The following is a 13,334-nucleotide window of genomic DNA, read 5'->3' as shown; positions in this document are numbered from 1 at the left end:
GAATTCAAACCCCAGGACCAGCACCAAAAACAACAAAAATAAAGTTAAACTGTGTAGGTACCATAAGAAACAATGAATTCCCTTTTTAATTTTGATATAGCAAGGTGCCAGAGCCTAATGCCTGTAATCCTAACTACTCAGAAGGCTGAGATATGAGGATCACAGTTTGAAGCCAGCAGGGGCAGGAAAGCCTATGAGACTTTTTTTTTAACTGTTTTTTGGGGTGTGGTTTTTTGTTTGTTTGTCTTTTCTTTTTTGGTACTGAGGATCGAACCCAGGACATTGCACTTGCTAGGCAACCGCTTTGCCACTGAGCCACATCCCAGCCCTCCTATGAGACTCTTATCTCCAATTAACCGCCAAAAACCAGGAAGTGAAGCAGTGGCTCAAGTGGTAGAGTGCTGGCTTTGAGCAAAAATGATCAAGGACAGCTCCCAGGTCCTGAGTTCAAGCCCCAGGATTGGCACAAAGAATTTAAAATAAAGTTTGCCTTTGAAAACATGTTAAAAACAGATCAAATTCAACTTGCTTCCCAGTCTCTATTCCCCTAAAGAACCAAATAGAACCTGTTCTGTTATTTTTTTGGTTGTTTTGTTTGTTTTTGTCAGTCCTGGGCCTTGAACTCAGGGCCTGAGCTTCTGTCCCTGGCTTCTTTTTGCTCAAGGCTAACACTCTGCCACTTGAGCCACAGTGCCACTTCTGGTCATTTTCTATATATGTGGTGCTGGGGAATTGAACCCAGGGCTTCATGTATAAGAGGCAAGCACTCTTGCCACTAGGCCATATTCCCAGCCCTATTTTTTTTAATGTTTCCTTATAGTCTAAGATTACTTAAGTACTTACATGCATTCTTTTCTTTTTTTCATTTCATCCAAAGCCTTAATCTCTGGTGATTTATAAGCTGCTTCATGTTTTTTAACTGTGGAATACTGTGAATGAAAATTATATAGTAGTTGTACTGTAATCATCCAATTCTCAATTTATGGACACTCGAATTTCCAATCTTTTCCCATGAGCTGCTGCTAAGAATACCCTGACGACATACGGTGAGCATCTTTTCATGTTATCTTAAATCTATCTTCTTTGAGAGGTATGCATTCAAGCCATCTCCCAGTTTTTACTGTCTTGTGGATTGTTGTTGTTTACAGTATTGAGGTTTGAACTCAGGACTTCACACTTACTAGAAAGCTCTACTGCTTGAACCATACTTTCAGTCCTTTTTGTTCTATTTTTGAGTGAAAGACCAAAGTGATTCCATTTTGAAAAAGAGGCAGCCATGTTAGAGTTAGAGCTGATTCTGAAAAGATGAGAGTGCAGTTAGTGGGAAAAACCACAACTATGTGCCCACCCAGGTACCGATTAAACAACAGACAGGAGGCAAGCTGACCTAGCCAAGAATAAACCGTTGCAGTTTTGAAATGTGCAGATGGCCCCTAACCAATCAAGTTTGAACATATCAGGCATTGCTGAAGGTCGACCAATAGGATAGCTGCCAACATGGGAAGCCCCTAAAGTTGTTTGTTCACCCGTATAAAAAGTGTGCAATCCCCTTTCTCAAGGCCCTTGTCTCTCAGCTGCATCTGGTGAGCAAGTTGGCCTGAATGCACATTTGCTAATAAATGGCACCTTTGCTTTTCCATCGATCTCGGCCTCGGTGGTCTTTGGGATATCAGGATTTGGGCACAAGAGGATGGTACTAAAATTTGAACTCAGAGCCTCAAGACTGTTAGACAATCTACTGCTAGGCCACATCTCTAGTTCTTTTACACTCTGGGTCTCATTTTTTGCTCAAGCCTGACTAGACTATGATCCTCTTTAGGCTTCCCAAAGATGGGATGAAGAGTGCCTGCCACCATGTCCAGCTTCTTCCTTTTAAGATGGAGTCTGATGGACTTTTTGGCTTAGGCTGGTCTGGAGCTACAATCCTCTGAATCTCAGCCTCCTGAATATCTAGGATTACAGATATGAGCCACCATACACTATATGTTCTGTTTATTTTTTTATATTAAGCTCTTGCTTTTTGCCAGGTTGGCCTAGACTTTAATCCTATTTTATGCTCTCTGCTGTAATTGGAATACTGGGCACATACTACTAGATCCAGTTTGTCTTTCTTTTGCCTCAAGCCAGCCTTTGAATGGTGATCCTTCTCACCTGCCTAAGTATCTAGGATTTCAGACACAAGCCACTAGACTTCTAGCCAGTTCTTAGTTTTAAGAGTTATTTGTGAGGAGCAAGGAGAAAGAGGGATAGAGATAGATTTTATATATTCTGTTACTTGTTTAAGTATTTACACAGTATTAGGGTTTGAATTCTGTCTCTTATGCTTACTAGGCAAGAACTCTACACTTGAACCTTGTTCACAGTCCTTTCACTTTTGTTTTTCAGACAGGGTCTCATGCTAACTTGGCTCAGGCTTGCCTAGAACCCATGATTCTCCCAAGGAGCTGGGATTACACTCATGCACTACCACAACTGACCTTATATATTTTAGATTTAAGTCCTTTATCAGATGTGTTCTGTAAGACTTTTTATATTGTTCAGAGAGCAGAGACTTAAATTTTAATGTAGTCTAATTCAATTTCTGTGTAATGGGATTGTTTTTGTGGTAGTGTAAGTAAATCCTCATTTTCAAAACTAGTGTCATCAACATTTTCTACAAGTCTAATAGTTTTGCATTTTACATTTAGGTATATGATGAGTTGAATTTTTTTTTTTTTTTTTTTTTTTTTTTTTTTTGCTAGTCCTGGGGCTTGGACTCAGGGGCTGAGCACTGTCCCTTGCTTCTTTGTTTTTGCTCAAGGATAGCACTCTGCCATTTGAGCCACAGCGCCACTTCTGGCCTTTTCTATATATGTGGTACTGAGGAATCGAACCCAGGGTTTTGTGTATAAGCAAGCACTCTTGCCACTAGGCCATATTCGTAGCCTGATGAGTTGAATTTTGTGGAAAATACTGGGCGTTGGTGGCTCATGCCTGCAATCCTAGCTACGCAGGCTGAGATCTGAGGATCACAATTCCAAGCCAGCCAGGACAGGGAAGTCCGTGAGACTCTTATTTTCAATTAATCACCAGAAAACTGGAAGTGGCCTATGGCTCAAAGTGGTAGAGTGCTAACCTTGAGTGAAAAAAACTCAGGGACAGAGCCCAGGTCCTGAGTCCAACTGCCCCCCCCCCCAAATTGTGGAAAGTATAAGCTATCTAGACTTTTACCCCCCCCCCATTGATATCCAGTTGATCTTGTGCTACTTGTTGAAGAGTATCCTTACTTTATTGTATTGCCTTACCTCCTTTGTCAAAGGTCGATTATTTGTGTGGCTATTTTCTTTCATTGACCTGTCTATCCTAACATTCTTAGTCCAACTTGTTCTTCATGATTCTGTTGGGCTTTGTGTCATTTGCCTTTCCACAGAAACTTTAGAATCTATATGTTAGTAGCTAAAGGGACATACTGAAATTCTGATTGAGGTTGCATTTATTTAATATATCAAGTTGGGAAAAATTGTTATCTGACCCTTCTAACCCATAATCCTAGAATCATTTTGGATCTTTGACTTAATCAGTTTTGTAATGTTCTATATATAGACTGCATATCAGAACTACATCTATTACTTTGAGATAGGGACTATAATTGTAAATAGAATGTGTTTTCAATTTCAAATTCCAATTATTCTTTGCTGGTTATACAGGAAAACAATTGACTTATATATTAACCTTGTATCTCAAAATCTAGCTAGTTCATTAGTTACAAGACTGTTATTTAGGCTATTATACACAAACAATTGTCATCTATGATTAAGATTTGTTTCTTCCTTCCCAATTATTTTTTTGCCAGTCCTGGGGCTTGGACTCAGGGCCTGAGCACTGTCCCTGGCTTCTGTTTGCTCAAGGCTAGCACTCTACCACTTGAGCCATGGCACCATTTCTGGCTTTTTCTATATATGTGGTGCTGAGGATTCAAACCCAGGGCTTCATGTATGCAAGGCAAGCACTCTACCACTAGGCCATATTCCCAGCTCTTTCCCAATCTATTTTTAATTTCCATTTCTTGTTTTGTACTTAATACATCGTCTACTGCATGTGAACAAGTATTCTTTAGTTGGGGAGGTCCTCTTTCCTAGTTTGCAAGTTTTTAACATGAGTGAGTGGTGAAGGTAGGTTAAAAATGTTGTTTTGTGTCAATCGATGGCATTCTAAGTCACAAGACAGGAGGCAGATAAATGAAGTTACTTAAGCAGTCGTCCCAAATAAGGGTCTACTACAATTAAAAATAACTTTATAATACAATGGGAGCAGGCAAAAGGTTGAACCAGGAGCCCGAAAAGCAGGGAGTTATCAGAAATTCAGTTGAAATTTACACTTGCCTTTTATAAATCAGTCTTACTTCTTGGTGGTCTTCAGCCAATAGTAGCAAATTTAATCATACTTGTTCACCTACAATAGGAGTTGCCTCAGAACCCAACATCAACTACTGTGAAAACTATGTAGCACTGACTTAAAGAGAAAATGGATAAACCAATTAGTATATGAGATGTTACTTTATCAAGTACTAAAGATACAACCTTCACTCAGTTCCTCTTGCACTACTTCTCCCCAATCTTTTTCTTCAACAAATGAACGCGGTTTAAAAAAAAAAAAAGATTTGCAGTGTTAACTCATGACCTAGTTTAGAGATACTGGTCCTCCAGTTACTTAAGTGAATATTCTCTGGCAAGTAAAACAAAAGAAGACACCAGGGACTTTGCGTTGAAGAAGGAAGAGGAGTCAAGTACTGAGAAACAAGTTAATTCCTAAAAGCACCCTTCTTCCCCAGCTAGCTCCATCCCAAAGTCGCCTCGACATCAGAGGCCATTCTAAAATAATTGTAGTCACCTGCCTGAGAGAATGCACCGATCCAAAAGAGAGCGCCAGGGATCGGTGTCTCACGCCTTGTCCAAGCCAGCCCAGGCAAAACCTTCTGTGAGACTATTTCCAATTAACCACCAAAAGCCACAAGTGGAGCTGTGGCTCAAACCCCAGACCATTAGTCTGGAGTGAAAAAGCTAAGGGGCAGTGCTCAGGCCCTAAATTCAAGCCCCAGAACGCGCGCGCACGCACGTACACGTACACGTACACACACATACAGGGGCAATGGCGTGCGAACCCGACAGGGTCACAATTTTTAAAGCGCCAACTGACTGTGGTTCCAGGGAGGAACCGTTCAGCCTCTCAATCCATCCAGGCTAGGCCCAGAGCGCAGACGCCAACCCGCCCGCTCGACTCTCCCCACCACTGGTCACGCCCTGCCGGTCCCCTCAAACGCCTTCCTACGTCTAGCGAACCTGCACCCGGCACGCACCGCGCCGACCTTTTCCTTCTGCGTGACCCCCAACCTTCGGCGCCTCCCAATGACAAGCGGCGCGAAGCATTGTGGTCCCGTGAGCGCGCGCTAGAACCGGGGGCAGGAAAGACAGCATAAGACCGGAGGGGGCCGGTGTGAGGCCTCTGCGCACGCGCGCAGGCGGCGGCAGGGCGGAAAGGGGGCGGGGCGAAGCCTACGGCGAGCAGAGTGGGGCGGGGTCGCACGGCCTTGGCGGGGAGTCCGCGAGCCAGGAGGGGCGGGGTGCGGGTGAGGGAGCGGGCGGAGGAGGAAGTGTCATGGCGTCGGGCCGTGGAGCTTCTTCTCGGTGGTTCTTCACTCGGGAACAGCTGGAGAACACGCCGAGCCGCCGCTGCGGAATGGAGGCGGACAAAGAGCTCTCGAACCGCCAGCAGGCGGCCAACCTCATCCAGGAGATGGGGCAGCGTCTCAATGTGTATCCTTTGCTCCTCGGGGCCCTCCACCCCTCAGGTTTGGTCCCCCCTGGCCCGGTGGTCGGGCCTTGCTGTCCCGCGAACATGGCGCCGCCCCTCCTGCCTCCTCCGAGCCTTGACCGCGCTACGGGAGGGAAGGCTGGGGCTCGGGCGGCCGCGAAGCCGGGCGGAGGAGGGGAGAGGACGGGGGAGCCCGGAATGCGGGCCGGGAAGCTGCGTTGTGTAATCTGTTCCGGGCGGCGCGTGGTGCGGCGGGAATGGGGGCGCCGCCCAGGCGAGTGTCGAAGATCCAGGGGAGGCTGCTTAGACTTTTCGGGGTCGCTGAAGTGGTGAAGAGAGAGGAAGGTGAGCGGCACGGAAATGCTTGCTTCAACCTGCTCTCTCCACTGGCCCGGTGGCGGCTCTCTGGTAGCCTGGGAGCGCTCTAGAGGTCTTTATGTTAAGTTGGTTTTGTTTGGGAATGGAGCGCGCCTGTTTCTACAGTTTGGTTCTGAGTTTCATCAGTTGTAGCCATTAATAAATAGTCCCAGGGCTCTCTTAACAGCAGTGTTGAGAGTAAAATGCCTAGAGGTTATTTCTGTTATTTGGCGTCCGGCCTACTCTTCCACTCCCCTTATCACCCTTCCCCCCCACCCCCCTCAGGCTTTTATTTATTTTCAGACCGGGGTTCTGTTTTGAATGAATGGGAAGCTGGGGCGGGGGGCAGGGGGGACTCTGCTCATCGAGTCAGTAATTTTCCATGAAAATTGTTTTGGAAGTGAGACGTATTTTCTGATTATTTCCTAAATGTTACATTTCAGCTCTCAGCTTACAATAAACACAGCGATTGTTTATATGCACAGGTTTTATATGCACCATTCTTTCACCAAATTTAGTAGAAATGTAAGTACTATTTTATTGTCTTTTTACTGCTGCTAAATTTTGTGTAAATCTATACAGAAAAGTTAGGTAGTTGATTTTGCTGTTCGATTTAATGTGCGTTAACAATAAAAGTAGATGGCAGGATATACATTTTTTCTCAAATGCAGAGGTTTTTTTTTTATTATGATTGTGAGGCACTGTTAGATGCTGCCAATGTTTTAATGTAAAAGAAAAAATACTTTTACCTGAAGAGATAATAATTTTCTTCATTTAAAGTTTATGCTGGAATAATTTCAGTACTTATAGTGTGTGGTTCATATAGCCTAGTTTTTCAGTGAAACAGCTTAATTTTGTTGGTCTCTGTTTCAAGTATGCATTTGGATTCCTTTAGTTACATCAGTGTAACTAATGTCACTTTGAAAGTTTAAGATTTCATAGTTTCTCTGTTTGTCAAACCTCATTAGCTCCTTTTAGTTATTGGTAGTTTAAATATTGCCTCTTGCTGGGCACAGGTGGTTCGTGCCTGTAAAACTAGCTACTTGGGAGGCTGATATCTGAAGATGAAGAATCAAAGCCAACCAGGGCAGAAAAGTCCATGAGACTCTTACTTCCAGTAAAAAGCTAGAAGTGGTAGAATGCCATCTTTGAACAACAGCAAAAAAAGTCATCTCTTCAAGTATCCTATGTCAGGAGTATGTTTATGTATATTAATTTTTATGTAAAATGTCACTAAGGTACTGATTTCATATCAGTAAATCTTCACAAGTTTCAGTCTTCATTCAGTTCTGTTCTTTTCAGAATGTTAGATTTGTTAATGTGTACTTAGAAATACTTAGCCTACCCTAATAATTCTCAGCATCTGTATTTTACTCTTTATCACAGTGATCTTCAGGTTATTCCAAAAAATGTTAGAAGAAAAATGAATCAAAAAGACCATATGTTAATTGTGGATGGTCATTATGGCCTCATTTGCTAAGAATATAGCATTAGAAAAGTTCCTATTTGTAATGTTCTTGAAGTGAAAGAAATTTCTTCATTTAGACTAATTACTGCTTTAGACTCTTCTAATGATGTTTAATTTGGATTGTCCAATTATATATGCTTATATATACTTACATATATTTCATATAAATTTGAGTATCTTTTAGTTCCACCTTCTACTTTCTCTTCCATCTATGTAATTGTTGCTCTGTTGTTTCATAATTATTCCTTATGCATAGCACTGGAGCCAGTGATAGTTGTGAAGCAGGAAGGTAGTGGTTTTTCTTAATAGTCCTGATAGAAATTACAAGTCTCAGTAGTCCTGTTTATGCCCAGGGCTGGTAGCTCATGCCTGTAATACTAGATACTCAAGAGGCTGAGATCTGAGCATGGCGGTTTGAAGCCAACCTGGGCAAGAAAGAATGAAAGTCTTATCTCTAACCACCAAAAAAACTGGAAGTGGTGTTGTGGCTCAAGTGGTAGAGTGCCAGCCTTGAGCAAAAAAGCTCAGAGACAGTAACCAGGTCCTGAATTCAACCCCCCAGGATGGCACTCGTGTGTGTGTGTGTGTGTGTGTGTGTGTGTGTGTGTGTGTGTGTGTCCGTGTCCTGTTTTTTCGTTTATTTGCATTTTGGGGATCGCATTTTGAGCACCCTGCATTTGCTAGGCTGTATCCTCACCCCTTGAAATGCTTTATATGGCTATAAATCTTTTTTTTATTTTGAGCTATCTTTTCTCATAATTTGTTTTTTATGTTCTAGTTGGTGTGTTTTAAATATTTTGCTTAAAGCCAGAATTCACAACTTTAAATTATCTAGTGAGGTCCAAATCATTTGTACCCTTTGTTTCATTATTTTGTTTAAATATCATTCAACTAATAGAGTATTTTTGTTATCTTCCTTAATGCATATGTATGTGAAGGAAAACAGCATTTTACTTTGAATCATTGTTAAAAAGATAATCACAAAGCAACATTTACCCTTTATATCTAATTATTGTCTTTTGTGCCTTCATTATACTATATCCAAAAACGAGTTTGATATTTGTATTTGTGGCATCAATTACAGGACCTTGCCCTTTTTATTACAATTCTTTATTGAGTTTGTTATTACATATGTTTCACAGTATACATTTTAGCTTTCGCAATGATAAAAATTATTCTATTCTGTGTAGCTTACAAAGTCTATGAAGTTTAACAATAAAATCATTGTCTCCATTTCGGATTATATGTACATTACTTTCCTTTTGTTTAGTAACATCTGTTCCCTAAACTCATCCCTTCCTTCCCATTCCCACTCATGAGTTGCTTAGTTCCTTTTCATCAGTCAGACAGACCTTGCCCTTTTAATTTCCTATTCCTTTAGATGAAGGGATGATCTGAAAGTGAATGAGTCATGCCTAATTAGGTTCTCCCACATAATTGAGATTTTCTTTTTGAAGGGTTATCATTGAATGCCTTACTAAACTTAGAAAAATTGTGAATCTTCATCACAAACTGAACACTTTTTGGTAAATTAAACTATATAGAATAGCAAGCTTAAATGTTAAGTGGTAGGACAAAGCCTATCAAGTTTTAAATGTCATGCATTATATTAAAGTATTTTAAAATATTTGCCATTCATTGCTTTCCGAGGATGACAGATTTGAAAGTAAAGAAAACCCTAGAAATAAAGTGGTATTTTAAGGATAAAATCACTATCCACATGTTTTAGCGATTCCAAAACCTTTTTTCTAATCATTCCTTGTGTCAGTCTTGGAGAGTTGATTCATTATTAACAGTAAATGGCTTTTGAATGTATCCTAGTTAGATAACTCTATCATTTGTTATTTGCAAAATGTTTCTATAAATTAAGCTTGTAATTAAAGAATGACTTTCCTAGGTTAAGCTTAAAATAAATCTTGTGAAGTATAAAATCTCTGAAGCCAACAGTACTTTCTATATGAAGTGAGGTTGAGCATCTTCTCCTGTATTGACACTAGAGTAAATATTGATCCAGCTTCTCACATTGATTTGGTTGGTTAGGTTTATATTACATTTATTTCTTACTCCAATTCCAAGTTGAGTGATTTCTCTCTAGGTGAGCCTCATGGCAAATGCCTGTAATCTCAGCACTTGGAATGCTGAAGCCAGAACATGTTGAAGTCCAGCTTGGACGACATAGTGAGACCCTATCTCAAAAAAGGAATTAAGCCAGGCACTGGTGCCTCATGCTTGTAATCTGAGCTACTCTGGGGGCTCAGATCGGAGGATCAGTTCAGAGACAGCCTAGGCAGGAAAGGCCATGAGACTCATCTCCAATTAACCACCAGGAAACTGGAAGTGGTGCTGTGGCTTTAGTGGTAAAGGGCTAGCTAGCCTTGAGCTGGAGAGCTCAGGGACAGTGCCCAGGCCCAGAGTGTAAGCCCCACAACAAAACTAAACAATTACATAAATATGTCAGCTGGGTACCTGTGGCTCACGCCTGTAATCCTAACTACTATCCAGCAATCTGAGATCTGAAAATCATGGCAGGATGCTCTGTGAGACTGATAACTCCAAATAAGCATCAAAAAGCAGAAAGTGGATCTGTGGCTCAGGGAAAGTGCCCAGGCTCTTGAGTTCAAGCCCCAGAACCAGCCCCAAAAAGTGGGGGGGGGGGGGCATTTTTTTTATTGGTCATTGTCTGTTCTCATAGCACTCCCCAATTGATGTACTTCTCTTTTTTTAATATCTCTCTTGAGAATCGGAACTACATATACTATGTACACTTCATAAATACAATTGTGTGTTAAGGGAAGTTCTTGGTCATGGTCTTAGGGAATAACTATAATGACTTATAAAAGTACATCCATCATATTTATACATGTAAATTAGGTTGGTCCCCTGCTACACAGAGATTTGCATTTACTTGTGCTAAAATCCCACTTCTTGCTCAATTTTTGTTTCTCAATTGGTTTGGTTCTTGACTAGTATATATTGGTAGAAACTTAAAAGATTTTTTTTTGCATTCCTTTCTTCCTCAGTGATTTGAAGAAGAAAGACTATTTTATCTATCTAGAGAAATGCCCACAATTTCTTTTCTTTGTCAGATAGAAGTTACCTGTTAAGAGAGTAATATCGAGGTTTTTTATGAGTTTTCTGTTTTACTTTTGTATTTTTGGCTTTACTTTTGTATCACTTGTACCTAGAAGTGGAATTGTTGGATTGAATGGCAGTTCTATTTAAATTTTCTGAGGAACATACTATATTTTTAGAAGCCGCCATTCCTATTGTCGATATGCAGGGGTTCACCATTTTGAAATAGTAGCCATCCTGATTTGAGGTGGTATCTTACGGCAGATTTGAATTTCCCTGTGTTGAGCATCTCTTTATGTGCTTGTCAGTCATTTGTATATCTTTTGATAAATGTTCAAATTCTTTATCCATTTGTTAATTGAATTATTTTAGGGGGTTGTTGAATTGTAAGATCTTTGTGTATTCTGGATATTTTTTACCAGGTGTATCATTTGCAAATGTTTTCCCCCATTCTGAGGGCTATCATTTTGCTTTATTGCCAAGTATTAGTTTTTAAGAAGTCCCAGTTTATTTTTTATGTTCTGTACTTTTGGTGTCATTCAAGGTAACACTACCAAATCCAATGCTGTGAAGCTTTTTCTCTATTAGAGCTTATAGTCCTAGATCTTAGGTTCATCTGTGTGGTTAATTTTTGCATATAGGTTAAGGTAAAATTCCAGCTTTATTATTTTGCATGTGAGTGTCCAGGCTGATTTTTGTTTATCTTTTTGTGGTGGTACTTGGGCCTGAATTCATGGCCTTGGGCTTTCATTTGGCTTTTCATTCAAGGCTGGAGCTCTACCACGTGAGCCACAACTCCACTTCAGTCTTCTGCTGGTTAATTGGAGATAAGAATCTTTCAGACTTTTCTGCCCAGACTGACTTTGACCTGCAGTCTTTAGATATCAGCCTTCTGGGTAGCTAGAATTACAGGCATGAGCCACCCACACTAGGTGGTTGTGGTAGTTTGATGAACTGAAAATCAAGTTAGATCATTGTGCATTCTACTATGAGAATATATACATATCCTAGGAAATAACCCTCCAGTATTTTGGTATATTCGCCTAATATATTACACTTAAGTTAAAGTTTTCTAATTGTAAATCGGCCTATTAAGTACTCCCTAAGTGGCCATATTTAAGGAATTGCTGTGGTATTTTTCTTGGGAGGCTAACAAAGTTCACTTGTTTAGTGTTAAGATTTAAAAATAAATAACTTGCTTTGCAAGTCATTTATATACTCTATACATACAGTAAGACCATATCCTATAATCTGAGTTCCTAGTAATGGCACAAGCAAAGATGAGATTTTTTTTTTTCCTAAGTAGTACTTTACCTAAGGAACATATATTCTCCTAGGTGAGAGAAAAATTACCCAGTTTAAAATTACTTATTTTAAACTTGTCTAATGTGGAAATGACTAAAAGAGTTTGTGCCTTTTGTGTACTTGGGAACATTTAGGACATTTTATTTCTTTATTTTCATGAGTTTGAAACTGATTAGAGCAACGTGATAGGCGCTAACTAAAACTGGCTATTGAACACACAAAATATTAACTAGTGTACTGAGAAACTTCCTTGTAATAAACTTTAAAAATTACCACAAGAATATTCAGTGTACATATGTCAAAAAGCAAGTGAGAAATGTGAAATGAGTCTAAGGGAGTAGATAGGTGAGATAGGAGAGAATGATGAGAAGAGTGACCTGTCAAGAAACACTAGACACTTAGACATTGTCACCCCATTGTACAGCCTTTTGTTTGGTTTTGGTTTTTTTGCTAGTCCTGAGCCTTGGAATCAGGGCCTGAGCACTGTCCCTGGCTTCTTTTTGCTCAAGGCTAGCACTCTGCCACTTGAGCCACAGTGCCACTTCTGGCTTTTTCCATATATGTGGTACAAGGGCTTCATGCACATGAGATGTGAGCACTTTACCACTAGGCCATATTCTTAGCCCTTGTACAACCTTTTGAAGTTCAGAAAAATTTGTAAAAATAACTGAAGGTAAAATAATTTGACTTTGAAATATTAACATCTGAGTTGAGATAATATAATGTAAGACTAGTTTTTTAAGTTCTAATGTGGAGAAAATATATAAAATATAGCATCTAGTATTTTATATCAATTGGAGATTTGCAAGTAATTTTCCTTGTTTAATTGCTTTTAACTGGTTTCCAGAATGTTGTAGGTTATATTTATAGCTAACATTTCCATTTAACAGTAGGTTAGGCTTATTTGTATCAACAAAATAACCATTGGGAGTTACATTGTATTAATTTGTTCTGTAAGCCACTTGTATGTATTCAAATTGAGACCACTGTTTAGGTTTTTTTAATGAGAAAGATAATTATTTTCTGCTTAAAAATATAAAATTACAAGACTGACATTGAGTTTTGTTTGAGGAAAAACAATAGTAACTAAGAAGGCAGGGAGGGGAAATGCTAAGAATTTGGAGCCCTGTTTTTGAAAGTTTTGTGTTAGATCACAAAAAAGGATACTAGATTTCTCTATGATCCTTGTCCTAAGGTAGGTGTTAATAGTTATTTTGTATTACCTTAAGTACTTAAAGAGATATACTAAATAGATGCTTTTAACATTAGCAGTTTTTTAAAAAATTTTATCAAGGTTTGTTATCTAACAAACTGTAAAATGTAGAATGCATAATTCAAAGGG

General features: G+C 39.8%; 1 protein-coding gene across 3 annotated transcripts in view; it reads left to right on the top strand.

Moving 5' to 3' along the window:
• The first annotated feature begins 5,604 nt into the window (after positions 1-5,604).
• Ccnt2 (cyclin T2) overlaps positions 5,605-13,334 on the top strand; it is a 29,830-nt gene continuing 22,100 nt past the window's right edge. For 2 of the 3 annotated variants that reach the window (XM_048345590.1, XM_048345588.1), the window contains exons 1-2: positions 5,605-5,792; positions 6,591-6,672. In XM_048345590.1, the coding sequence (XP_048201547.1) occupies positions 5,635-5,792; positions 6,591-6,672 (240 nt within the window). In that variant the 5' untranslated portion in view covers positions 5,605-5,634. The remainder of the gene's footprint in view (positions 5,793-6,590; positions 6,673-13,334) is intronic. The other variant, XM_048345589.1, reaches the window with a different exon arrangement.

The sequence above is a fragment of the Perognathus longimembris genome, chromosome 4 (assembly GCF_023159225.1).
Source record: "Perognathus longimembris pacificus isolate PPM17 chromosome 4, ASM2315922v1, whole genome shotgun sequence".
Lineage (NCBI taxonomy): Eukaryota > Metazoa > Chordata > Mammalia > Rodentia > Heteromyidae > Perognathus > Perognathus longimembris.
Note: the sequence above shows the minus strand (reverse complement) of the source record. Positions and strands in the feature narration are given on the sequence as shown.